The sequence below is a fragment of the Aphidius gifuensis genome, linkage group LG6 (genome assembly GCF_014905175.1).
Source record: "Aphidius gifuensis isolate YNYX2018 linkage group LG6, ASM1490517v1, whole genome shotgun sequence".
Lineage (NCBI taxonomy): Eukaryota > Metazoa > Arthropoda > Insecta > Hymenoptera > Braconidae > Aphidius > Aphidius gifuensis.
The window spans coordinates 9,938,004-9,965,773 of NC_057793.1; the positions used below are offsets into that span (position 1 = coordinate 9,938,004).

The 27,770-nt window shown below is 28.3% G+C and overlaps 1 protein-coding gene across 1 annotated transcript; it reads right to left on the bottom strand.

The window, feature by feature from the left end:
• LOC122859806 (F-box/LRR-repeat protein 4-like) lies at positions 1 to 27,770 on the bottom strand. Its single transcript, XM_044163493.1, has 3 exons — positions 27,689 to 27,770; positions 19,066 to 19,973; positions 1 to 255 (listed from the first exon to the last, which is right to left on the bottom strand). The coding sequence occupies exons 1-3, from the start codon at positions 27,768 to 27,770 to the stop codon at positions 1 to 3; spliced, it is 1,245 nt and encodes a 414-aa protein (XP_044019428.1).

A 27,770-nucleotide genomic window follows, 5' to 3' on the forward strand; every position in this document is an offset into this window, starting at 1 on the left:
TTAACAGTCATCTTTAGATTTTTTTGTTTGAATAGAACCAATAACTTTTTCAACCTGGTCGTCTTTATCAATTGTTTCACTTTTGATCAATTCAACAGGTATTTTTTGGAAATTAAGACAAAATTTCTTCTCTGGTTTTTTTTTATTTTCACCATAATCATTGTGACGTCTTTTTTGACGACATTCTGGTGATAAATCAGAAGGAATGTATTTACCAACATTCATCAATCTTGATAAACGATCAGTACCTGGAAGCTGTACTTTCCGAATATGAAAATATATCTTGTTTTAACATTTCTGCGTCACGAGATAATGTCTCATAACCCTTATCAATATACTCTTTTTCCCTTAAAAAATCAAATACTCAATAAACCCTGGTAGAAATAATCTCTCCGGATTTTCTCCGGATTTCTCGGGATTATCTCCGGATTTTCTCCTGACTTTCTCCAGATTTCTCCGGATCGTCTCCGGATTCTTCGGATTTTTTACGCAATTGAGACTTCCGGAGATATTATTCCGGAGTTTTTTCGGGTTTTCTCCGGATTTTCTTCGGATTTTTTCAGAAAAAATTTCTTTTTTATTTATCGTATGTAAACTCTTATTTCTGGTTTTTTTTATCAATTTTTCCATTTTTTTGTGTTTGTTTTTTTGAGTCAAAATTCCGGAAAAAATCCGGAGATATTATAGAAATAGTCTGGAGATTACTCCGTAAATATCTCCGGAAGTCTCAATTACGTAGAAAATCCGGGGAAATCCGGAGAAAATCAGAAAAAAGTTGGAGTAAATTTTTGGTTGGAGAAATTTGTCCGCCATTTCTCCAACCATGGGTCATTTTCGTAAAGAGGTTGAGAAATGGCGGAGAAAAGTTGGAAAAAAGTTGGAGAAATATTTCTACCGAGGATTACATAAATTTATAAAAATACAAAATAGAAAAATAAAAAAATAACCATTTCAATGTGTTAATCAGTAACTTTTTTATGGAAAATTGCTTCATATTCTTTAATTGCATCTTTCATATATATTCTTTCTTGTAACTAATTATGCCTGTTATATTATAAACGATAACTAGAAATATAACAGTTTTAGGAGAATTGATATATTTTAAATAGTATTGTTTTCTACTTATTTGTTTTGATGCTGCTTCTGTGAGCTTTGTTGAGTCGTTCTCTGTTGAAACATCATCTGTTTCAGCACTATCCCATTTTAACTTACTAATATAAATCTTTTCTGAAGTGCAAATGGTTACATCTGATCTACCTAGGTAAGTCATACGTTCACTCGTGCATCGGTTTTCATCAGTCATTTCACCAAGTCCTTGTAGTATGGCATGCAAATACATGTGTACTGATGCCTCACACATTTTAGTAAAATACGGCCAAGTACTATAATGTGACCATAGACAGTCAATAAATAGTTTAATATTTTCATTTTTCATTTTTTAAAGCTTCTAGTAGTACTGACTTTTTTTTTTTTACATTAATAAAGAAGCCATCATTAGCAATCATTTCTTTCAATAATGTCTCAACTTCTTTATATTAGGTATAGTTAATGTATATATTTCATTTTCTCTATCATATTCAATCATATTCTTTGATGGTTAAATACCCAGTCTGAAATAACAGTGATTTTAGTGATATGTGATCAAGTTCCTTGTCAAAATTTAATTCTGTGGAATTCGCAAAGAATGAAGGATTTTTCATCATAAGCAAAATACTTTCTGCATCCCTCATAATAATATCATGATACAAAGTTAGACATTTTTCTGGCCAATACGGTATTATGTCGTTATTGTCGAAGCACTGTAGCACGAACCAAGCATTATATACAGTGTCTTTACTCCGTTTATTGAATTTATACCCATTGTAATATTCTTTTAGTTGCTTCAATACATCATCTTTTTTTTCATCGAGCACAATTCTCTGGTAGAAATATTTTTCTAACTTTCTCCGCCTTTTTTCCAACTTTCTCCACCTTACGAAAATGACCCATGGTTGGAAAAAAGTTGGGAAAAAATTGGAAAAAAATTAGAGTAAATTTTTGGTTGGAGAAAGGTTGGAAGTTGGAGTAAATTTCAGGTTGGAGAAATGGCGGAAAAAAGTTGGAGAAAAGTCGGAAAAAAGTTGGAGTAAATTTTTGGTTGGAGAAATTTGTCCGCCATTTCTCCAACCATGGGTCATTTTCGTAAAGAAGTGGAGAAATGGCGGAGAAAAGTTGGAAGAAAGTTGGAGAAATATTTCTACCAGGGATGTAGTATTACATATATGACTTAGGGCTGGTTTTATTGTCCATAGTGAAGTTGACATAGTATAGTATAGTATAGGAAAGAGGAACGTTAAGGGCCGGTTTTGTAGTCCATAGTCAAGTTAACATTGTATAGTATAGTATAGTATAGTATAGGGAAAAAAAACGTTAGACTATACCAAAAAACTGTAACTATGGACTACGAAACCGGCCCTAAACTATACCATGTTAACTTAACTATGGACAATAAAACCGCCCCCTAGCCACCATTATAAATATATCGATGCATCGAATGTATTGAACGAAAAACGTGGATGTGTGGGTGGGTTTCAATACTTAACACACCGGCAGGGATGGGCATGTATAAAACATAATGTTTTAAACCATGTTTGAAACTATTTTTAAAACATAGTTTTAAACATCCCTAGTTTTATCCATTTGTATAAAACATCTCTCTCTAGCGGTAAAACTTGGAACTATCATTAAAAGTAACCAAAATCCCGAAAAAGAAAATTTTTCTGGTCACATTAATTCCTTAGCTACTGCCTTTTCTTGGACATTTTTATTTTTTAAAAATAGAATTACATGTATTTTATTCATTTAATGAATAAAAATCCCAAAGACAAGCAGTAGCTAAGAAAAGATGTAGCTAAAAAAAATTATATGGTTAAAATTTGAGTTACTGAGAGATCACGTGGGTTTTATCCGTTTTATCCATGGATAATTGTAAACAACTCAAAAACTCACAATATGCCCATCCCTGCACACCGCTACCTTAGCGAATATAATTTTTTTTTTTTTTTTTCCTATAAGGGAATCTGACCTATGGGCGGAGTTTGGTTGCTCACGCACACATTTATTGTGTAAAAGCTTATCTGTGAGGCAACATGGCGCATTCAAGACCGTTTTACTATAGTATGCTATCGTCAACAAACTATACCATATATAAAATTTTTTTATGTAGTTTTAATGGTCTGGAAATAGTTCACTGTGCGCCACCAGATGCCATGGTGAACAGGTCAGATCCCTTATAGTAAAAATTGATTATAAATACATACAGTACATAGCATCAAAGGGTGGAGTTAAGTTGAGTAGAGTGCAGTAGAGAACTAAATTGCACAGCTACGTTGTCTGTGGCCAGGGTGACCAGAATCCAGAAAAAACCAGAACTTTGAAGCCATCAAATTTGCATCAAGTTAAAAGTCAGGTTATATAAACCACGTGGCAATGGACGTTATAGATACGAATTCATTCACGTTCATTGGAAAAGAGGTATATATATATTATCTATATATATATATGTGAAAATAAAAACCTTTGAGGCAAATGTTCTCAGCAACTACCCAACCGGTCATTATGATTTTTTTTTTAAATTAAAGAGCTTATCACGGAGATCGTTCTTGCTTTTTTATTCGATTTATAGCAATAAACAACCGAGTTATTAATTATTATAAATAATAGCCTGCTACGCGGCAGAGTCAACAGGCGGCGCTTCGGTAGTGGCTGCTTTACGCATACAATCACAGAGTTTGGAAAAGAGAATGCGCCATAGTCCCAAATGATTTATCTATTTGCATTTTAAACATAATCAAAAATTGAAAAAAAATTAACAATAATATTTTTGAATCAACTAGCTTAGGAATCATCAGACCAATAGATAAATAGAAGTGTAGGTAAAAATATAGTTACAAGTTTAAAAATTTTGGTAAATATTTGGTTTAAATGAAATGTGTTATCAATAGAAAATGTTTAATAAAATAAAAATGTTTACGTTCAAAATTTTTTGTTGAGTTAACCTTGGTTTAGATTTTCATTAATTCTGTTTTTTAATGATAATGAAAATGGCAGCACGAAATATTTAATAATCATCATCATACCTTATCAATCCATTCAAAAAAATTAAAAATTTCATTTAAACAATTGAAGTTAGTAAATCCCATCGTCAAAACAAAGTTTGGGCCCAATAGTATGTAATCCGTATTGTAAAGAAAACAGACTGATAATTAAAAATGGTGTAGTAGTAAAATTTTTTAACATTAAGCATAAATGTGTATTCTTCCCCTATTCTTATGTGGGAAGTTGTCACTTTTGACATCTATTAATGAAAAAAAAAAACTAGCATGAAAGAAAATTTGAAAAAATTCTGACTTTATTTGCTACCAAAAGTCGAAAAGATATTAGACAACATTTTATTTAACTTTAACCTCAAGTTTGGAATAGGAATATTATTTGGAGCTAGCGAGTCTTTAATTTTTTTGAACAAATGATAACATCTCTAAAATTGTAAAAATAATCTCGAGCGAAGCCGGGTTAATCAGCTAGGAAAAGAGGTATATATATATTATACATATATAAAGTGCAATTAATTTACTCAATATTTTTCATCGAATTTTTTAAATTTATTATTCAAAGCTATTACAATAATTCATTAACTTTTTTTTTTTAGGTTAATCAATAAAATCAAAATGAGGACATAATTATACCTCACATTCATCATGACAACACTTGCATATGGCTTTTGAATGCCAATAACTTCACCAGTTTGGATATCTTTTGTTGCAATAGCATCCCATCTATATTTTTCCGAGCATTTCAATTCAACTGAGTCGAATAATCCAGGTATTTTTTTTTTTTTTTGTTAAAATTTTTTAAATTTATTTTAAATAAAATTTTGATCTAATGAATTTTTTTTTTTTATAAATTATTTCAGATACAAAAGAAGGGTCAATGGAGACTACCGTTTTGTGGAAAACCAAGCTAGAGACGGAATCGACGACTGGACTTTTGAGAAAGCAAAATATTTAGGCTAGCTGCTCATAAAGGATTTACACACGGTATATTGTTCATGCCCCTGCTTAAAAATTGAAATACTTTCAATTGGTTATGCCAATTGCAGTATTGCGCTATTTCTTCGGTAATTATATTAATGATTGTGTTATTAATATCAAACCCGCAAAACAACTTGGTATTATCCTGATAGATTAAAATCAGAATGATACTCTTGAAAAACTGCATGTGCCATAAAACAATTTAAAATAAAAATAAAAATTATTTTAAAAAATTCTTGATCAAGCTCAATATCGTTCAAATATTGGAGATGATCAAGAAGAAATATTATTAGACAAAAAAATTTTTCATTAAACTTGCCGTGATATTACTAATTGCAGGTAATGTAAGATCTTGGAAGTTTAAAGTCAAAAAGTCTAATAATACTTGGGTTATTTAACTCAGTTGAATTGAAATTCTCGAAAAAATATGGATGGCATGTTATTGCAACACAAGATATCCAAACTGGTGAAGTTATTGGCATTCAAAAGCCATATGCAAGTGTTGTCATGATGAATGTGAGGTATAGTTATGTCTGCTGGCATTGTAAAAAACAAACTTGGACTGGTATACCATGTGATAATTGTAGCCAAGTTGTATTTTGCTCAATAAATTGTAAAACACAAGCACAACTTGACTATCATGATATTGAGTGTCTTGTTTTGCATACAATTGTTAGCAAATTTATAAATGTAGCACAATATAATTCATTTGATATTTCACTATTATCAAATGGAAAAAGTGTATCAATTGCATCATCAATAATACCAAGTTTGAGTTTTTTTAATCACAGTTGTAGTCCAAGTGTAATACGTACTAATCGTAATGGAAATTTAGCCATGATAGCAATGTGTCCAATTATGAAAGGTCAACAAAGTTTTGATAATTATCATGCATATTGGTTTTTGCAAAATGAACAAGGTCGTCATAAATGATCTAAACTTTCTCAATTTTCATGTAATTGTGAAGCTTGTGATGAAAACCGGTCAATGTCTGAAGAACTTGCTGCACCAGCTCCACTTGAGAATAAAAGTTTTACTCACGGTAGCACATATATGAGTAAAGAAGTTTTGGAAATAATTTCCAAATATATAAAAGTCTATTTATCAGCGTCAGATTATATTTGATTAAATAACCAACCATATCCTGTTACTAAACTTGTTGCTGATTTTACAAACTTTCTTAAAAAAGAATATTATAACCACAGTAAACCACGATATGAAGTTTTATAAAATTGGAAAATATCTTTAGGATATTTTTTTGCTATCACAAAACTTCTTTCTATTTTTACCTTGTGTCATTAATTTATTACCATCCAAGTGAATTTGTTATATATATGTATGACTTTTTTTAAAAATTCAATTTAACATTTTGTAAATTTAATTTATTTAATGTACCATTATTTTTTATAGCCACAAATATTGTATCAATTTTTAAAATGATTTTTAATAAATTTGTATAAAATAAAAAATAAGTGATTAATTCAAAAATACTAAATTTTTAATTTTTTTATTCTATAACTTGAATGTGTGTTTAAATACAATTTTAATGTTAATGTTTAAAATTATAGTATCTAGATACATCTAGCTACATATTTTGATATGCATAAAGTAAAATGTATAGTGTAGTGCTTGGAGATCACGTGGTAACTATTGAAATATCTTAAGATTAGTTAATCACTATAACAGTTATTTTGATGATTTTAATTATATCAATTATACTAAAGCCACTGAAAAAATAAAATTTGTAAATTTATTGATTAATTTATGAAAAAATAATTTTTATTAAATATTATTTATTTGAATTTTGAAAATGACTGAAATGTTTTGTACAAATAATCTAATTACGTTTGGTTTTTTTTTTTTTAAATGTGTACAGATATAAACGATTATGTTTTTTTTTTTTTCGAAACGAGACTAAGCGCCTGCTTGTGCGGTCGTGTTTATACAACTTGAATGTCGATGTTATATATGTATATGGGAATAGTTACGGTTTTTAGTATATTTCTTTATACTCAAAAAAATTGTTTAAACTTTTAGAGATTTTTAATTTCATAATTTTCTACTGGTCTTTATTTTCCATATTTTTTTTTTACAATAAATATTCGTTGCACAGTATTTCTAAAATATTCTTTGAATGGAAGATATCTTGAAGAAATAAAATATATTTTTTTTTTGGATTTCTACTGATGCATTTTTTTATAACAATAATAACAATAAACATCTGTGGAGTCGCGCGGTCGATCACAGGTCCGTACATGTTACCGATTGTTTATTATTGTTTTTATTGTTATATAAACAAATGCATAAGTATAGAAGCCAAAAAAAAAATATATATTTTACTTCTTCAAGATGTCTTTTTTATAATTATAATTAAATATATTATTGAAAAAATATCATAAATAAATAAAATATATTTGACATTATTGCATATCACATGTGAATTTTGACGATGTGGCAATGTATTTTTCTACTATTTTGTCCACTCAATATTAGTGTTCAACTATTAAAATTTAAATTGCATTGAATTAACCTAGCTAGCATTATAAATATATCGATGCATCGAATGTATCGAACGAAAAACGTGGATGTGTGCGTGGGCCAATAGAAATCGACAGCGTCAGCCAATCACGATAGAGTGACGAATAAACGTTGCCACATGAAGTTAACTGACGGTGTCTTGTACATTTTTATATGTTTCCAAGGATCCAGCCACGTCTTTTTATTATATAGATTATAAGACTTTACATCATATAATAATCAGATGTTCAATTAAAATGGAACATGTCACTATTGATAGTTAAAATAATAGTTGATAATTAAAAATTGTTAAAAATCTCGTTGGTATCGTTCAGGCTTTGCGTACTGTTTTCTATGATTTGAAGTTCGTACGAAACGTCAAGAAATCGAGTAGAAAAAAAAAAAAACATTGACAACATGAAAGCTATTTTGGAAAATGCTGTGCTTGTGATTTATTAAAAAATAATATTATAAAAAAAAAAAATAATTAATAAAAAATATTTATAGTGTTGTATATTATTATCATTATAGTTATCAACGCATGTATAATACGTACACTGAGAAAAAAAAATAACAATTTTTACTATGCTAGCAGGGTAATCGTCGGGTAAAACTCGATTTTGGGGTTTTTTCATGTTCTGATATATAAAAATTATTGTTTAGATTATATAAATTACTTTGCAGCACAGTAAAAATTGGGATATGCCAGGGTAGTATTTATTGGTATAACAAATATTGATAAACAGCCATTATAGGTTTATTCAAATAAAATACTGAGCTTTGGATAATTTTATTGTGCTGAACACTAAACATTACTTTGCAGCATGGTAAAATTCAACCCTCGGTAATCTTCGGCGCTGTTCGATAATTATCGTGTCAGGCTTTTGTTATTTTTGTTATTGTGAGACGCACATTTAGGTATTTGTACGTCCAACGGTCTAACGGCCTCCGTAATTATACATAATATTGATATTAATTAATTCAAGTGAATAAAAAAGTGCAGTTATCTAAGAAAAATCTACGACTTAATTTGAGTACTTTTACTCGCTAATTATTTATAGATATCACTAGTGAAATGGAAGTGTGAACATAATTTGTGTGCAGTTTTCATTTGTTTATCGTGAATTTGATAGCAGTGAGGATGGTCTCAATTTTTATATTATAAACAATATTTTAATGGAAACATCCACACAATATTATTTTATAACAAAAAAATTATTAGCTGTATTTTTAAATGAACACACCGAGCATTATGAAGTTAATAAAAAAAATTTTGTCGTGAAAAATTTAGATTTGAATAAAATATATAATTATAAGTTAACATATATAACACAAACACCAAATACAGAATTTATTGTTAAAAATTGGATATAAAAAAAAATACATTAAATAAAAATTTTATTTTGAGTATCGTTATTTAATTTCCCTTTCATTTATTTTTTAAGCAATATTTAAAAAAAGATAATATATTTGGAATTTTTATTAATTCAAATAATAAAAATTGTTGGTAATACATCAAACTTTACTTATCGACACTATATTTTTTAGTGTGTATGTATAGTTAAAATTACTGTGCTTGGCATGGTAATTTTTTTTTATCAAACATACAAAATTAAATGGCACGAAGGGTAAAAATTATTGTTCCCATTGTAATATATGTTAAACTTACAAAATACCCGGCCTTTACTACGCAGCACAGTAATTTTTATTTGATTTTAGTTGTAAAAATTGTTATTTTTTTTTCTCAGTGTATAACAATCGTTTGTTTAGACTTTTCGATTGATCGATTAGTTTCTTATGCCTACAGTCGTCCTTGCGTCCTACGTTCAATTGTGCGCAGTTAATTCGTTTTGGGACTTACACATTTGATAGTGCTTATGGAAGGGGAAGCCTTAGGCTCGGGAAGATCAGAGAACTGGAAGAATATCATCGATATCATTCAGTAGGACGACTGCCTCGTAGAAATCTCACATTTTCATCACCGTTCAGCCGGAGTTAAGTTTTACCAAGTTTTACAAATACGCAAATACGATTTTGCCGAAATAAAGTTTATTAGTCTAAAAACGAATACTAATTAACACAACCATGTCAGTAGTTGCTAGGACTACTGAAAATTCCATTAAACTTACAACATCATACCAAGCACAAAACAATGATATCGATATGGAAAGTTGTGAATTTACATATGAATGGAAAATTAAAAACTTCAGACAAGAGATGAATGAAGATATAATTGTATCGCCAAGTTTTTCATCTCATTATTCGGATTTTCACGATGAATGGATTTTAATTATATATCCAATTTGTCCACCCGTTCCGACTTGTATGTCAGTGGAGCTACAACTTCAATCATTCAATAAAACTTCACAATTACATACAGAATGTAAAATTTCAATTGATAAAAAAAAAGAAGAACCTAAAAGAAAAATTTTTAGTAAATTTCCAGAAACAATTGAATGGGATGTGAATACGCCCGAATGCCATGGATATTTTGACAAGGATGAAATTATTATTTGTTGTACAATAACAATATATAAAAAAAAAATGAATAATCCTAATGTAATTTCGAGATTAAATGCAACACAACAATTGAGTGCAGACTTTAAAAAACTTTTGTTAAATGAACAAATATCTGATGTTATCATTCAAGTGGGTCAAAAATCATTTCCTGCAATCAAATGCATTCTTGGAGCACGCAGTCCTGTTTTTTCTGCAATGTTTAATCATGAACAGTTGACAGAAAATCAAAAAAACAAAGTTGTCATTGAAGATATTGATGAAGATGTTTTTGAAGAATTTCTACATTATATTTATACCGGTGAATCACTAAATGTTAACAAAATGCCAATGGAACTACTTGCCGTTGCTGAAAAATATCAGTTGGATTGTCTTAAAAATATTTGTGAAGAAATAATATGCGGAACAATAAATTTTGATAATGTTGCAAGTATACTTGTTTTTTCTGATAGATATAATCTTAAAAAACTGGATGAAAAATGTTTTGAATTTATCAAAAGAAATTTACAAGCTGTTTGGTCAAATGAAACATTTAAAGTTAACAAAAAAAAACGTCCGGAATTTTTTTTAAGTGTTCTTGAGAAATTGATGTTGTTGTCATAAAATAAAAAATATTCATTGGTGTTTTGTTTAAGTGAAAAAAAAAAAAACAATTTTATCAACATTTTAAAATGACTTCCTTAATTTTTCTTTAATCTGTATTGTAATAAAAAAAAAAAATATAGAAAATTAAATTTTTATCAGTAGACTTATTTTTTAAAAAACCCCATTATCCTTTTTTCATTTATGGACTTTGTTTCATATGGATTCAAAAAGAAATAAATAATTAAAAACATTTTTTATTATTTATTTCTATTTTATTTTATTAAACAAGTTATATATTTTGTAAGTTATAAATTTATAACATAAATTATTTATTTAAACATATTCAGTTTTTTGTGGAGAATACTATTGTACTTGCTGAAATGTTTTTTAGCGTTTGCTGTTTGTAAATTAACATATATTATATGGTGCACATGCTGTTGCATATATCAATATAGCTATACTAGAATTGCTCCAACTTGGACTTTTTTTAAATGTGTATATTTTATTCAATTAATAATTGTGTAAATTACTTAGATAACAAAATATTGAATTTAAATATTTTATAAACTGACCATTGTCTGATTTAGTTGCTTCAGTATATGCATATACACATGCGGATATTTTATTCTGAACTTATTCTAACTTGTTTCGGGTAAATTGAAAATTTAATAAGAATTTAAAGAAGAAGAGCTGATAATCATGTTGTATACACCAGTTTTAATAATATAAATGAAATAAACACTAAAAATTATTATTAAGCTTACACTTTTTATATCAACAGCTTCATCAGATTTTGCAGCTTTTTCTGAAATAAGTACAGATTTTTTTTTTTTATTTTATTTGTTGTTATCCAGGTAGAAATTAGTCTTGGGGATCGAGGCTTTACGCTCGGATCGACGTCGGCAGCGAGCTTTATTCGATGTCGGAATGTTACGCTATTCGACGTCAAAACGAGGCTAAAACGAGACTAAACGAGGTAAAAAAAAAAAGTGGGGAAAAACCTATAAAATGTTGATTTTTTATTGTTTCATATAAATTTATTATAAATAAAGACAATTGTGTAAATTACTTAGATAACGAAATATTGAATTTAAATATTTTATAAACTGACCATTGTCTGATTTAGTTGCTTCAGTATATATGCATACACAAATGTGTATATTTTATTCGGAACTTATTTTAACTTGTTTCTGGTAAATTGATAATTTAATAAGAATTTAAAGAAGAAGAGCTGATAAAAATATTGTATGCACCAGTGTTAATAATGTAAATGAAATAAACAATAAAAATTATGAGTAAGCTTACAAATTTTATATCAACAGTTTCATCATCAGATTTGCATGCAGCTTCTTCCGAAATAACTACGGATTTGTTTTTTCTATTTTATTTGTTGTTATTTATATATTTTGAAATCAAGATTTGACAGATCGCTTGAACAAAAAATAGTTTTTAAATTATATTTTAGTCTCACAAGATTTTCATGTATCTAAGCTATAGGCAATTTTTTCGATGAAGTTCTCAAACATTTTTTTGACAATTAAATGACAAAATATATATTTACATCACAGAATTCAGTTACGTATTGCTAAAGTAATCGAGAGTTTGATGAATGAAGTATATCCCGAGTGGAAATTGAAATCAAGTCTTGATCGAAACTTGATCAGGCAACATTAAATTCAAATCCATTCTTGATCAAGATGCTTAATCAAAACTTGATGATGTTTACTTGATCAAAAAACAAAAATGATAATATTATTTCTAATTATAACACTTTTTTCTAATTACCCTACCAGTCTTGAAACACAACTAGGCCATGCTTAGCGTCGTTTTTATTAGAAAAAATCATTTTATTAGTGAAAGAATAATGTAATTAATGTAATTAATAATGTAAAAAATACAAGTACCGAAATATATAATAACTGATCAATTCTTGCACGGAAAAAAATTTTTAGCTGCAGCAACGAGCTGGATAGCTGTCTCTCCTATCCACGGCTAACTAACCTTTGGATAGTTAGCAGAGGATTGTTATTTTGGCAATCCACATTTGACAGGTTACTATTCTTGTGAAAACAGCGTGCCTACTCGTTACATTAGCTACACTTTGGATAGCTGTGGTAGCTATCCAAAGCCTGACAAGCTGGTATCGCTGTAGTAGCTATTTAGGATTGCGTATATGCATAACTATAAGTATATAGACATACGAAGTACAAACAATATATTAATGTACATTTACTAATTTTTAAAATTATTATCTAATTAATTTTATACTAAATTTGATGCACCAAATAAACGCCAACTTGAATACAAAATCTTATGCTAAATTTTTAATAACTATATGGATTATTTTAGTCATTGTTAATAATAATTTGGTGGATCTGTCAAAAAAGAGAGGTTATGAACACAACAGCTGTTGACATTGAGATTATGTCGAATCTGACGAGTTGGTTAGCCACGCTAGCTATCCAGTCGGCTGGAATAACTAACCGATTGTCTTTTTAATATATCGGGCTTGATTATTAAATCAACTATCCTTTTTTAAGTATCCAAACGCCTCGTGACTGCAGCTAAAAATTTTTTTCCGTGTGATCAAGTTTGGATCAAATCAGCCTTATTAAGGATAAGTTAAGGTTTCCTTGATCCAATCTCGATCGTGATTTTCAAAAAGATACAAGTACCGAAATATATACTAATTGATCAATTCTTGATCAATTCTTGATTAGGCTGGCTTTAATAAAGATAAGTTAAGGTTTCCTTGATTAATTCTCGATCAGGCTGGCCTTATTAAGGATAAGTTAAGGTTTCCTTGATCAATTCTTAATCAGGCTGGCCTTTGTAAAGATGAGTAAAGGTTTTCTTAATCCAATCTTGATCAAAATGCTCTTGAAAAAATAAGAAGTACTAAAATGTATAATAATTGATCAATTTTTGATCAGGTTTGATCAATTCTTGATCAGGCTGGCCTTAATAAGGATGAGTTAAGGTTTCCTTGATCCAATCTTGATCGAGTTATCCTTAATCAAGCATCTTGATCGAGTTATCCTTAATCAAGCATCTTGATCGAATTTTGATCAGGCTTCCCGAGTTAAGAAAACATCTTGATCAAGACTTGAGGTCAAATCAGGCTAGCCTGACCAGATTTTCACTCGGGATCATATGTATGAAGAAGGGTTTTTTTTTAAATACATAAGAACATAATAATTTGCTCTGTGTAAATGAATAATTAATTCATCAAAAATTTACATACCCCTGAAAACGGAATAGTACAATGAAAAATGTTTAAAGTAAGCACAAAAATGTTACAAAGAAATGGATTTTTATTCAACAAAGGTTGCCGGAAATTTTATTGTTTTTTAAATTATCTGTTATTCGTGAAAATATAATGTCGAAATTTTTTTGAAAATTAATAATCAACATTAATAAAAAATAATTGAAAAAGAAGATTTTAAAATAGGCACACAAGGTTAACTATATTAATTCATAAAATTTACTTTTCATTTTTTTGTAGTTTTTTTCATGAGGTTTTTTTTTGAATATAGGAATCATGATTTCGGGAAAATTCTATTTAGAAATATTTTATTATGAACATGAGTAATTTTGAAATGAAATATTTAATTAATTTGCAATAGCATCACAGAAATAAAAGAATTGAAAATAAAGTGATCGAGACTTTGATGAATGAAGTATTATGGGTAAATTGTGTGAAGGGTTTTTTAAAAGACACAAGAAAATATAATGATAGTTTGCTCTTTTTGTAACTGAATGATTAAGTTATCGAAAATACTCAGCCATGAACAACTGAATAGTAAAATAAAAAATATTCAAACTAAACATCCACAAAAATGTCATAAAGAAATGAGTTTTGTTTCAACTCTATCTTTTTTAGAAATTGTCTTTTATTCGTGTGAACAGCCCGAGTAGAAATTCAGGTCAGGTTCGGATCAAGCCCTGATCAGGCTTGCCTGATTTCAAATCCAATCTGGATCCAGATACTGGATCGTAACCTGATCAGGATGTAACGCTTTTTCGTAAGGTTTGGATCCAGAATGGATCAGGATACCTGATCAGGCTGTAGTAAAGATACATGATCCATAATGGATCCAGATACTGGATCCGAACCTGATCAGGATGTAACGCTTTTTCGTAAGGTTCGGATCCAGAATGGATCAGGATACCTGATCAGGCTGTGGTAAAGATACAGGATCCATAATGGATCCAGATTCCGGATCAAAACTGGATCAGGATACATGATTTATTCAAAAAAAAAAAAAAAAAATTAATAATTTCAAATTTATTTTTTTTTTAATTTGAAATCTAACGCTTAACAGAATACAGATAAACTTTATTATTACAAACTGACCTAATTGATAATTTACCTAACTAATTATTGCTACGACCGGGGTTCGAACCCTTCGACACGGGATTACAACGCTAGTACTTGACACGCTCGGCCATTGAGGCATTCGATAATTCGTACTAACTTTTTGTCCTCATAGGTTCTACAAATTGCCTGATCAGATAGTATCAGGTTATTATCTATATTTTATCCTTAATAGGGATAGCCTGATCCATTCTGGAACAAGACTGGATCAAGAAAAAATTATTTGAAAAAAAAATAAATTCAATAATTTTTTCTTGATCAAGATTTGATCCAGAATGGATCAGGCTACTCTATTAAGGATAAAATACAGATAGCCTGATGCTATCCTGATCAGGCAATTTGTAAAATCCAAAGACGCAAATTTGATACTTGTTTCTTCATCCATTTTGGATCCAGCTAGTTTACTCTATCCTCAATAGAGTAGCCTGATCCATTCTGGATCAAATCTTGATCAAGAAAAATTATTTGAAAAATAAATTCAATAATTTTTTCTGATCAAGATTCGATCCAGAATGGATCAGGCTATATTAAGGATAAAATACGGATAGCCTGATGATATCCTGGTCAGGCAATTTGTATAGTGCCACGATGCAAATTTGATACTTGTTTCTTCATCCAGTTTGGATCCAGTAGCCTTACTTATTCTCAATATAGTTTGATCCATTCTGGATCAAATCTTGATCAAGAAAAATTATTTGAAAAAATAAATTCAATAATTTTTTCTTGATCAAGATTCGATCCAGAATGGATCAGGCTAATTAAGGATAAAATGATAAGCCTGATGCTATCCTGATCAGGCAATTTGTAAAATTCAAAGACGCAAATTTGATACTTTTTTCTTTATCCATTTTGGATCCAGCTAGTTTACTCTATCCTTAATAGAGTAGCCATCATTCTGGATCAAATCTTGATCAAGAAAAATTATTTGAAAAAAATAAATTCAATAATTTTTCTTGATCAAGATTTGATCCAGAATGGATCAAGCTACTCTATTAAGGATAAAATACAGATAGCCTGATGCCATCCGGATCAGGCAATTTGTAAAATTCAAAGACGCAAAATGTGATACTTTTTTCTATATCCATTTTGGATGCAGCTAGCCGTACTTATCCTATTAGAGTAGCCTGATCCATTCTGGATCAAATCTTGATCAAGAAAAAATTATTTGAAAAAAATAAATTCAATAATTTTTCTTGATCAAGATTTGATCCAGAATGGATCAGGCTACTCTATAAGGAATAAATACAGATAACCTGATCCAGTCGGATCAGGACTTGATCAAGATGAAATTATTTAAAAATTGAATAAATTTAATACTTTTATCTTGATCAAGTCCTGATCCGGACTGGATCAGGCTATCTAAGAAAAGATGTAGTTGCCTGATCCAGGCTTGATCAGGATGTGATAGAGTTACTTGAATAGGGATAGCCTTACGATATCCTGATCAGGCCTGGATCAGTGTTCAGGCTATCCTGAACAAGTTTCTACTCGGGAGAGTGTTGTTTTTTTTTTTAAATTATTACTAAATAACAATGAAAATAATTAAAACATAAATGTGAGTTACTATTTTTACAAAATAGCTCAATGAAAAATGACAACAAGAGAGAGTATGATTGTGATAATTATTTTTAAAAAACTATTTTCTTATTGTTATAAGAAAAACAGGCGCGCGAAGCGCGCCCGGTGGTTCTTGTTAATAAAAAAATTAAGCTGGTAAAATTATGCAGATATTGCGTGTTTGGCTATAATTAAAACTAAGTAAAAAATCCAGCTAAGGGAAAAATTAAGCTGGTAAAATTATGTAGATATTGTTTGTTTGGCTATAATTGAAGCTAAGTAAAAAATCTAGCTAAGTAAACAATCTAGCTGAGTAAAATAATGCAAATATTAGTGTGTGGCTACAATTACAGCTAAGTAAAAAATCTAACTAAGAAAAAATATAGCTAAGGAAAAAATTAAGCTGGTAAAATTATGTAGATATTGTTTGTTTGGTTATAATTAAAGCTAAGTAAAAAATCAAGCTAAGTAAAAAATGTAGCTAAGGGAAAAATTAAGCTGGTAAAATTATGTAGATATTGATTGTTTGGCTATAATTGAAGCTACGTAGAAAATTTAGCTAAGTAAAATAATGCAGATATTGTTCCGTGGCTACAATTACAGCTAAGTAAAAAATCCAGCTAAGGGAAAATTTAAGCTGGTAAAATTATGTAGATATTGATTGTTTGGCTATAATTGAAGCTACGTAGAAAATTTAGCTAAGTAAAATAATGCAGATATTGATTGTGTGGCTACAATTACAGCTAAGTAGAATAATGTAGAAATCTAAGTTTTTTTGTTTTTTAAGAGACTTGGTTTTTTTTTTGTAAAATTTCATTTTTTTTTCGAAGTTCATTATTTTAAATTTGGCAAAACTAGACGAAACTAGTCAAAAAATAAAAATGACTACGGACGGTCATGGAAACCAGAATGGACGATAAATCACGTCCCTCACCATAGGAGTGCCACGGGGCTGAATTTGGATATTGCCTTAAACATTGCACAAAAAACAGGACTACGTACTGCAAGAATTCCTTTGATTGCAGGAAATGATTTTTGACCGACTTGAATGGTAACATCAGATAATTGTTCATTTGACAAAAGTTTTTTAAATCTGCACTCAATTCTTGTGCTGCATTTAATCTCGAAATTACATTAGGATTATTCATTTTTTTTTTAGACATTGTTATTGTACAACAAATTTTAAGTTCATCATTTTGTAAACATCCACTAATTGCAGGTATTTCATACTTAATTATTTACGAAGATTAAAAAAAATATATTATGGGGGCATTCATGAAAGTTTTCCGTGATTGCACTTTAAATATTAGGTGAAATTCCCGTAAAAATAAATTTTTATTTTCTTTCACTGTCTGTTGATGTTTCAAAGGAGACTCCCGTAAAATTTACGTGATCCAAATCTTTATAAAGATCATAAGCAACATGTGTTTCTTTAAAATTTAAATTAATTTCAATGACTATTAATTGCATCTGTAAAACGTTTACCTATGATTATGTCTGAAGGTTGAGGTCTCAGGATGAAAATTTTGAATACCGATAAAGTCTTGAGGCCTGAAAAAGTATAGAAAAGTATTGAGAGTATATGAAAAAAATCTATATAGTCAGAAGTAAAAAGTCCTAGGTATCGTCTCGGTGGTTGTCTACGCGGTATCATCGCGGTCTTGTATACAGCCCTACAGATAACAAATCATATTATGAACTTGACAATTTTCATGAAGTCAGTTTGGTATTTTATGAAAAATAATTTTTATCAGTTAAAGATAAGTCACGCGATCATGATTTTTTGATATTTTAATAAATTTTAGTAAATTCGATAGATGATATCAAATTTTTTTTTTTTTAATAGTAACAGTCAATGATACGTAAAAAGTCATAGGTAATTAGACAGCAGTTCAAGTTACAATGACACGGTTATCATAATTATTATCATTAACAAAAAACAATATATGCTGTAGTTTTTTTATTTTTTTGTTTTGTTGAAAATAACATCAAAATAAATTCACAAAATTTTTTCATCTCACATTTAAAGGTTTATTATAGTAATAACTTATTAAGCATTACACAAATACCGCACAAGTATTATATTTTTAAAAATTTAATAATGATTCATCGTAATTAAAATACCATATACACACATTAATATAATATAATATTTAATTTTTATAAAATAACTTTATTGTATTTATTTTAACTGAATTTGAAATAGTGATATAATTTTACTTTTTCAATAATTTTACATAAATACACTTTATTAAATTTTTATTAATAAATACAATATACGGGTAGTCAATAACATATAATTTATAAGTTATCAGTGATAACTTATCACAAATAGGATGCAACCAACCATTTAGATTTAATTTTTGATTTAAAAGCTTTTTTAAACTCTTCGCGAGTTACATATATATGCAAAACAATATTATTTTTACGATATTTGGTTACCTGGTCGGCAGCAATAATAGTTTTAATTGTCATACGACTGAATTGGAGAAAAAGATGTTCAAGATCTGGACAATTTTTTATGAATTGAATAATACCAACATCAGTAACGTTTTGACAATCGCCACAGTCTAAGAGATTTAATCTTTTTAATTTTCCCAGAAAACTGTCTGTAACACATTCGAGATAGCTAACATCTAATCTTCGTAATGATTTTATTTTGGTTACAAATTTTAAACCTTTTTCAGTGATATATTTGCAATTATTTATGTTCAAATACTCGAGATTTTTACATTTCTTGGCAATAGCAATAAGACTACTGTCTCGAAAGTTTTTCACATATTCCACATTTAAATATTCAAGGTATTCCAATTTTGATAACTTATCAAAAACACTAGCAGAAAGAACTCGATCATCACTATCATCATCAGTGTTATCATTCATAGCATTATAATATTCGACGACATCAAAATTAAAGTCACCAACACCATCTTCCAAATCATTATGATCAAAATAATGATCATAACCACGATCTTCACACCATTTTGTACTCAGATGTTTGAGTTTTTTACAATTGGTTACAATTGCATTTACTGATTCAATACTGATTTCAGATAACGGATATAATAAACGTTCAAGATTTTCTAACTCTGTTAATTTTGCCAAAATATCCTTCTCAGTTGCATGTTGTATATTTAAGTTTTTTAGATTCTTGCAATACTTTACAATATTAAGTGCCAACTCATCATTGAGTATCCAATAAATAGTGAAATCTTCCAACTTCTCAAGATTTACCCAGTTTTCAGGTAAAATATGACATGATTCACCAGTTGACCCGTTGAAGTATCTCATATTTGGACACGTATTGAACATAGTACATGGGGAATTTGAAGTAATTTTTTCCCAATTATCTAAACAATAAAAATGTTCCAAATTTACAAGCCGATTGAAAATATAAGTATCTGTAAACGTGCATTTCTTAGTCACCAAAGAATATTTAAGATCTAGATAAACTAGTGATATTTGTTCAGATATTTGTTGTATAATATTGTCTACGATCCAGCCCCTCAATGTCAAACGGTGAAGATGTTTATACTTTTTTAATTTCTGAAAAATTAAAATTAATTAATTAATAAAATTTATTAAAATTAATTTAAGTATATATGGCGTTCTTAGTCAAATCACGGGGTCATCTGCCTGATCCCCTGCGATTTTGATAAGATGAGCTATTTTTGGTTGATTTTGGGCTGAAATTAAGCCTCTAATTTTTTTGAATTCTTTCATCAATTTTTCTAGACTCCATTATCTTAAATATCACTAATTATGGAATTTCTCAAAAGGGACCCTTTTTTATTTCCTGAATTTTTTTTTACAAAATAAGGTACACAATACACGCATTTTAAGCATCGCAAAAATCTGGGCCCAGAAATATAAATATTTTATTTTGATTTTTAAAAATTTTATTTACAGCAAAATCAATTTCTAAAAAAGCAGAAACTAAAAATTCACCGAGCAGAAATCTAGTTTCATTTAAATTTTTTGAAATCGAAAACTTATAAAATATCCATTTTGAAAAAAAAAAAATTTTTTTTTGAAAACAAAAATTTTCTTTGCTGTAAATAAAATTTTTAAAAATCAAAATAAAATATTAGAGACTTAATTTCAGCCGAAAATCAACCAAAAATAGCTCATCTTATCAAAATCGCAGGGGGTCAGGCAGATGACCCCGTGATTTGACTAAGAATGCCCCATATATATTGAGGTAAAATTTGATGGATTTATTTATTTCCGACTGATATAGTTATCAACAAGTACTTACGAAAATTACTGGTGTCTCGAAAGTATTGCTCTGATTAATTAAATGAATTTCATTGATTTCTTTCGGAAGACTATCAAGTATTTCATGATTCAACTTTGTTTGCTCACGATATCTCAAAGGAGTTGATTTTATCTTGATAAATTTCAATTTATCTAACTTTTTAAAAGCTCGAATGTAGTCATTAGTATTGACTTTCAAACTTTGGTTAAATGAAAATTCAAGTCTCGTTAAATACTTGCAATGTCTACCAATCATTGGCATGATACTTGAGTTGCAAATTTTTGAAAGGGACAATTCTTTCAAATAAATACCAAATCGTAGTAATAATTTTTTGACGTATGATTGTGTCAGCAACTGGTCTTTATAAGCACGACCTATTGAATGGCTACATTCGTATTTTTTAATATGAGACCAAGCAAGTTTACTGGCTTCTTTCCATTTTGGACAAACTAAAAAAAAAATATCACGATATGAAAGTGATCAGTGAAAACATCAATAAAATACAATAAAAATTTTATTCAATAATTATTATACCTTTTTCCATGGCCATTCTATCAGGTATTGGCAGCAGCATGAATATTTCTGCTAATGAATAAGTATCCAGGAAGTTAATGACATCTTTTTTTTGGTCAACATCAGCGAAAAATTGTTGTTTTTTCTTCTTTATATAACTTATTTCTGTCCTACTCATCATCGAATTCTGACAATGAAAAAATATAAATATATAATATACCTATGTATATAAAGAATACTTATAAAGAATAATTATAAAGAGCAAACATTTTGTGCTACTAGCTATAGCATGACTACTATAGTATCACTAGTGCTCAAAAAATTTGATCTATAAGCAGTATGCCAAACGTACACTGAATACGAAAATGTATGCTTGTGTTTATGGCTACGTCAAAGTCAATATTTTTGTTTTCAATGTTCAAAAGTTATTAATTTTTATCAAATCGTAGCTCAGGCAAAAATTCAAATTTTTATCACTATAGTGTTTATATATAGTGCTTAAAAAAGAGTTTTACGTAGGCGAAGCCTATAGTAATGAATTCACTCGCGTTTTTTAAAAAATGATCATATCTTGCAAAGTAATAAAGTTAGAAGGATCGTATTAGGACCAAATTATTCGTCTATGAAAATACTAAAACTGGGAACTTACAAAAAGTAATTTCAATGTTAGTTAATTTATTATTAACAAAAAACGATCACCGTATAATTTTCAAAGCCACATAATAAGAAAACTGAGAACAAATCATGGATGCGATTTTTTGCCAGGATATTAGGAATGACAAAATTTATAATAATCAAGTTGAAAATTGTTTTTATTGTCGTTAGAAGATTGTTCATAAACAAAAAAACAAAATTGCTGTTTTTTTATATTTTGCATAACTCTTTAAAATTTTAACTTATATTATAAGCTTTTTTTATGGCTCAAATTAATTGTCTTTTCGATACCGAGAGCCACCCTCTCTTGATAAAATTTGCTCTGATCATTTGTTAATTAGATATCAGCAATTGTTTATAACAATCACTATCATCCTTTATGTTACAGTTGAAAAATAGTAACGAAGGAGTGATTTTAGCGATTTTTATCAAGAAAACTTTTTTATGTTAATTTGTTCAAAAGTTATCCAAAATATAAACAATTACCGATTTTTATTTTAAACATTTTTTCTTCAAAAAAGAGTTCAAAGCGCATGCGTAAAACTTTCTTTGCTGTGGTTATATAATTTGCTTGATCGATAAAATAGTTATTCAAATTATCATGTTATTGAAAAGAAAAAAAAAAAACTACGATGGACAAATTTTATAAATAAAAGTAATAAACAAAATGGTTCTAAAAAAAATTTGTTTAGTTAAAAAAAAAGTGAATTGAACGATTTATTTTTTTTATATTTGTATTGATTTCTTTTTTGAACGAATCTAATAAAATCATTAATTACAAGTGGTATAACCTCAAATTTTTTTCATCTGTACATATTTTGATTTATGTACATTGTACATCATTTGACAGGTGAAAAACAGCGCGAAAAAAACAAAAAATATTTAATCATATAATTTAAAATTATTAATTTAAAAAAATACTAAAATGAATCCGGCTTTCGCCGGAGTTTTGAAAATTTTCAATTTTCAATAGAACGAATCCGTTACTAAAAATTTTTTTTTTGAGTTCTTATCACAATATAAACGACAAATTTATAATATATTTATAAATACCTTGTATTGTTATTTTTTCAAGTTGAACTTTGAAATGACAAATGTTAAAAAATTTCACTTTTTGTTATATATCACTTGGAGTATGAAAAGTAATACAGCGAGTCACAGTGATGCACCTTGAATGCACGTATAGGTGTTGGAAACTGCAGTGTAGTGTCGACTGGTGCCGACCGTGCCGACGGTCTAGTCAGGTGTAGAAGAGATACGCCGGATCCAGCATTGATTTTATTGGACGGTGGAGTTGCAATGGGTTATTTGATTGACCAATCCAGAATAGCTATTCTCGACATAATTATTCGCAAGTTATCCAGGGATGGGCATATTGTGAGTTTTTGAGTTGTTTACAATTATCCATGGATAAAACGTTTAAAACAGGATAAAACGGATAAAACCCACGTGATCTCTCAGTAGCTAGAATTTTTACCATATAATTTTTTTTAGCTACATCTTTTCCTTAGCTACTGTTTGTCCTAAGTCATTTATTTATTTAACAAATAGAATACATGTAATTCATTTATAAAGAATAAAAATGTCCAAAGATAAGCAGTGGCTAAGGAATTAATGTAGCCGAAAAAATTATGTTTTTAGCTACATTATTTTCTTAGCTACTGCTTGTCCTAAATATTTTACATCAATTCCTGAGCTTTTTCCGGGATTGTTATCCATTTCGGTTACTTTTGATGATAGTTCCAATTTTCTCCGGTAAAGGGAGATGTTTTATACAGATGGATAAAACTAAGGATGTTTGAAACTAGTTTAAATAATTTATTAAGTTAAATACATGCCCATCCCTGTCCCGAGCGACTGGGATAACTATTTTGTGGAAATTTACCTTAATTTTTAGCTTTTTTTGTATCTTTTTTTGAATGGTTTTCATCAAACGACTATATCGATATATCGCTTTCGAGCGTTTTCATGTTATCCCGTGTACATGTCAATTATGTCTAGAATAGCTAGAAATCGAATAAAAAAAAAAACATTGACAACATGAAAGTTATTTTGAAAATGCTTTAATGAAAAATAATATTATTTTATAATAAAAAATATTTATAGTGTTGTATATTATTATCATTATAGTTATCAACGCGTGTATAATACGTATAACAATCGTTTGTTTAGACTTTTCGATTGATCGATTAGTTTATTGTGCCTACAGTCGTCCTTGCGTCCTACGTTCAATTGTGCGCAGTTAATTCATTTTGGGACTTACACATTTGATAGCGCTTATGGAAGGGGAAGCCTTAGGCTCGGGAAGATCAGAGAACTGGATGGAAATCATTCAGTATAGGACGACTGCCTCGTGGAAAACTCACATTTTCATCGCCGTTCAGCCGGAGTTAAGTTTAACAAATACGCAAATACGATTTTGTCAAAATAAAGTTTATTAGTCTAAAAACGAATATTAATTAACATAATCATGTCAGTAGTTACTAGGACTACCGAAAATTCCATTAAACTTCTAAAATCACACCAAGCACAAAACAATGGTATGGAAAGTTGTGAATTTACATATGAATGGACAATTAAAAACTTCTTGCCACGGATGCATAAAGAAAAAATTGTATCGCCAAATTTTTCATCTCATTATTCGGATTTCGACGATGAATGGATTTTGATTATACATCAGTCAGTGGAACTACAACTTCAATCATTCAATAAAACTTCACAATTACATACAGAATGTAAAATTTCAATTAATAACAAAAAAAAAGAACCCAAAAGAAAAATTTTTAGTAAATTTCTAGAAACAATTGAATGGTATGTGTTTGGCCCCGAAATGATCGATGCATGCCTTGAATATTTGGACAGGGATGAACTTAAAATTTGTTGTACAATAACAATAAATAAAAAACAAATGAATAATCCTAATGTAATTTCGAGATTAAATGCAGCACAACAATTGAGTGCAGATTTAAAAAAACTTTTGTCAAATGAACAATTATCTGATGTTACCATTCAAGTCGGTCAAAAATCATTTCCTGCCATCAAAGGAATTCTTGCAGTACGTAGTCCTGTTTTTTGTGCAATGTTTAATCATGAACAATTCAAAGAAAATGAAAAAAACAAAGTTGTCATTGAAGATATTGATGAAGATGTTTTTGAAGATTTTTTACATTATATTTATACTGGTAAATCACCAAATATAAACAAAATGCCAATGGAACTACTTGCTGCGGCTGAAAAATATCAGGTTGATTGTCTTAAAATTGCTTGTGAAAAAATAATATGTGGAACGATAAATTTAAATAATGTTGCAAGTTTACTCGTTTTTTCTGATAGATATAATCTTGAAAAACTGAATGAAAGGTGTGTAGAATTTATGAAAAAACATTTACGATCTGTTATGTCAAATAAAACATTTAAAAATTACAAACAAAAACATCCTAAGGTTTTTGTAAATGTTCTTGAGGAGTTGCTGTTGTCTGCAAATATAGTTGGTTATATTTAAGTAAGTCGTAAAATGAAAAACTTCTATTGGTTTTGTTTAAAAAAAAAAAAAGTAAAAGAAAGCAATTGTAACGATTTTTTGAAGACATTTTGATATAACTTACTTAATTTTTTTTTTAAACCACTATTTATGAAAAAAAAATTACAATCTGTTTTGTTAAGAGACATTTAAAGTTGAGAAAAAAAAACATTCTGAATTTTTTTTAAATGTTCTTGAGAAATTATTGTTGTCAGAAAATTCAGTTGATTATAAATAAAAGTAAAAAGTTTTCATTGGTTTTGTTTAAAAAAAATAGAATAAAAAAAAACTAATTATATATTTTATATTAAAAGTTTGAAATGATTTACTTAATTTTTTTCTAAACCACTATTGTAATAAAGAAAAAAATAAAATATTAAAAAATAAATTTTGATCAATAGACTACTATTTTTTTTACAAACCCTATTATTTTTTTTAGTTAAGTTAAGTCAAGTTTTTTTTTAAAAATAAATAATTCTGATGTAATTTCAAGATTGAATGCAACACAACAATTGATTGTAGACTTTAAAAAACTTTTGTTAAATGAACAAATATCTGATGTTACCATTAAAGTGGGTCAAAAATCATTTCCTGCAATCAAATGCATTCTTAGTTCACGCAGTCCTGTTTTTTCTGCAATGTTTAATCATGAACAATTAACAGAAAATCAAAAAAACAAAGTTGTCATTGAAGATATTGATGAAGATGTTTTTGAAGAATTTTTACATTTTATTTATACTGGTGAATCACCAAATGTTAACAAAATGCCAATGGAACTACTTGCTGTCGCTGAAAAATATCAGGTTGATTCTCTTAAAAATGTTTGTGAAAAAATAATAAGCGGAACAATAAATTTTGATAATTTTGCAAGTATATTCGTTTTTTCTGATAAATATAATCTTGAAAAACTAAATAAAAAATGTTTAGAATTTATGAAAAAAAATTTACAAGCTGTTTTGTTAAATAAAACATTTAAAGTTTACAAAAAAAAACATCCTGAAATTTTTGTAAATGTTCTTGGGGAGTTGCTGTTGTCAGCAAATATAGTTAGTTATAGTTAAGAAAGTCGTAAAATGAAGAAGTTCCATTGGTTTTGTTTAAACAAAAAAAAATAAATAAATAAATAAAAGCAGTTTTATTGATTTTATATTAAAAATTTTGAGATTAATTACTTAATTTTTTTCTAAACCACTATTGTAATAAAAAAAAAATATTGAAAAATAAAATTTTATCAATATAGACCTATTTTTTTAAAAACCTTATTATCCGTTTTCTAGTAGTTAAGTTTGTTTTTAAAAAATCAATTTTTTATAAATTCGTTATTTTGTTACCAAATTCAACTCTCATGTATTCATGATAAATTATCATGACTACATTGATAATATTCAAAATTCATAATAATAAAAATTGAAATGATAAAAAAAAAAGCTTGCTTATTCAGTTTTTCAGAATTCATGACTCACTACAGTACTTGGGCTTATCAGTAAAAAAAACAACAAGATAAAACCTTCAATGATTCATTTATTTCATAATAATTATGTTGGTTTATATATTTTTTTTTTATTATTAGACAAAACGACGACGATATATTGTTGCTGAATACTTTGACTCAGTTACACCACACTTTGCAAGCTCAGCTTTAAATTACACTATCGTTTTTATATTCAAAGCAACTGAAACAAAAACACATCATATTCTTTTACTTAATTCAATTATTTTTTTTTGCCTTCCAGTGTACCTATTTATAATGTTGGAATTTTGATATAATTTATTTAATAACTTTAGTTTATTCAAGACAGCAATAATGAAATACAATAAAAGATTATTTAATATTTTATTCATGCATTGAATTTTTGGATGAGATTGTACATGTCTATGGTGTAAAACGAACTAGTTTGAACTAGGCCTTGAATGTTTTCTTGGAATATTTGTGCGGCCAGAATGGGTCATAAAAGTCTTGGTTTATGATGAACATTTTGGTTGTTACATTTAAGATATATATAAATAAAAAATATTCAATTTAAAATTTCCATTAAAATTAGATATATATATTCTCAATCAAATATGAAATATTTTCTCTAGAAAAAATAGAAATTTTTATTCTTTTAAATACTACTTACAGATTGCAGAAACATCATAAGATTTTTCTAAATTATAAGCTTCAGCAAAATGATTATACAATACAGATAAATCTTTGGACAT

Excerpts from the sequence above, each read along its gene's own strand:
- LOC122859806 (XM_044163493.1), bottom strand. The coding sequence starts at position 27,770 with ATGTCCAAAGATTTATCTGTATTGTATAATCATTTTGCTGAAGCTTAT. Across the intron at positions 19,974-27,688 it reads TTATGATGTTTCTGCAATCT|ATAATTGGGAAAAAATTACT; the intron begins GTAAGTAGTATT and ends TTTATTGTTTAG. Across the intron at positions 256-19,065 it reads CTATTATTGCTGCCGACCAG|CTTCCAGGTACTGATCGTTT; the intron begins GTAACCAAATAT and ends CGGAAAGTACAG.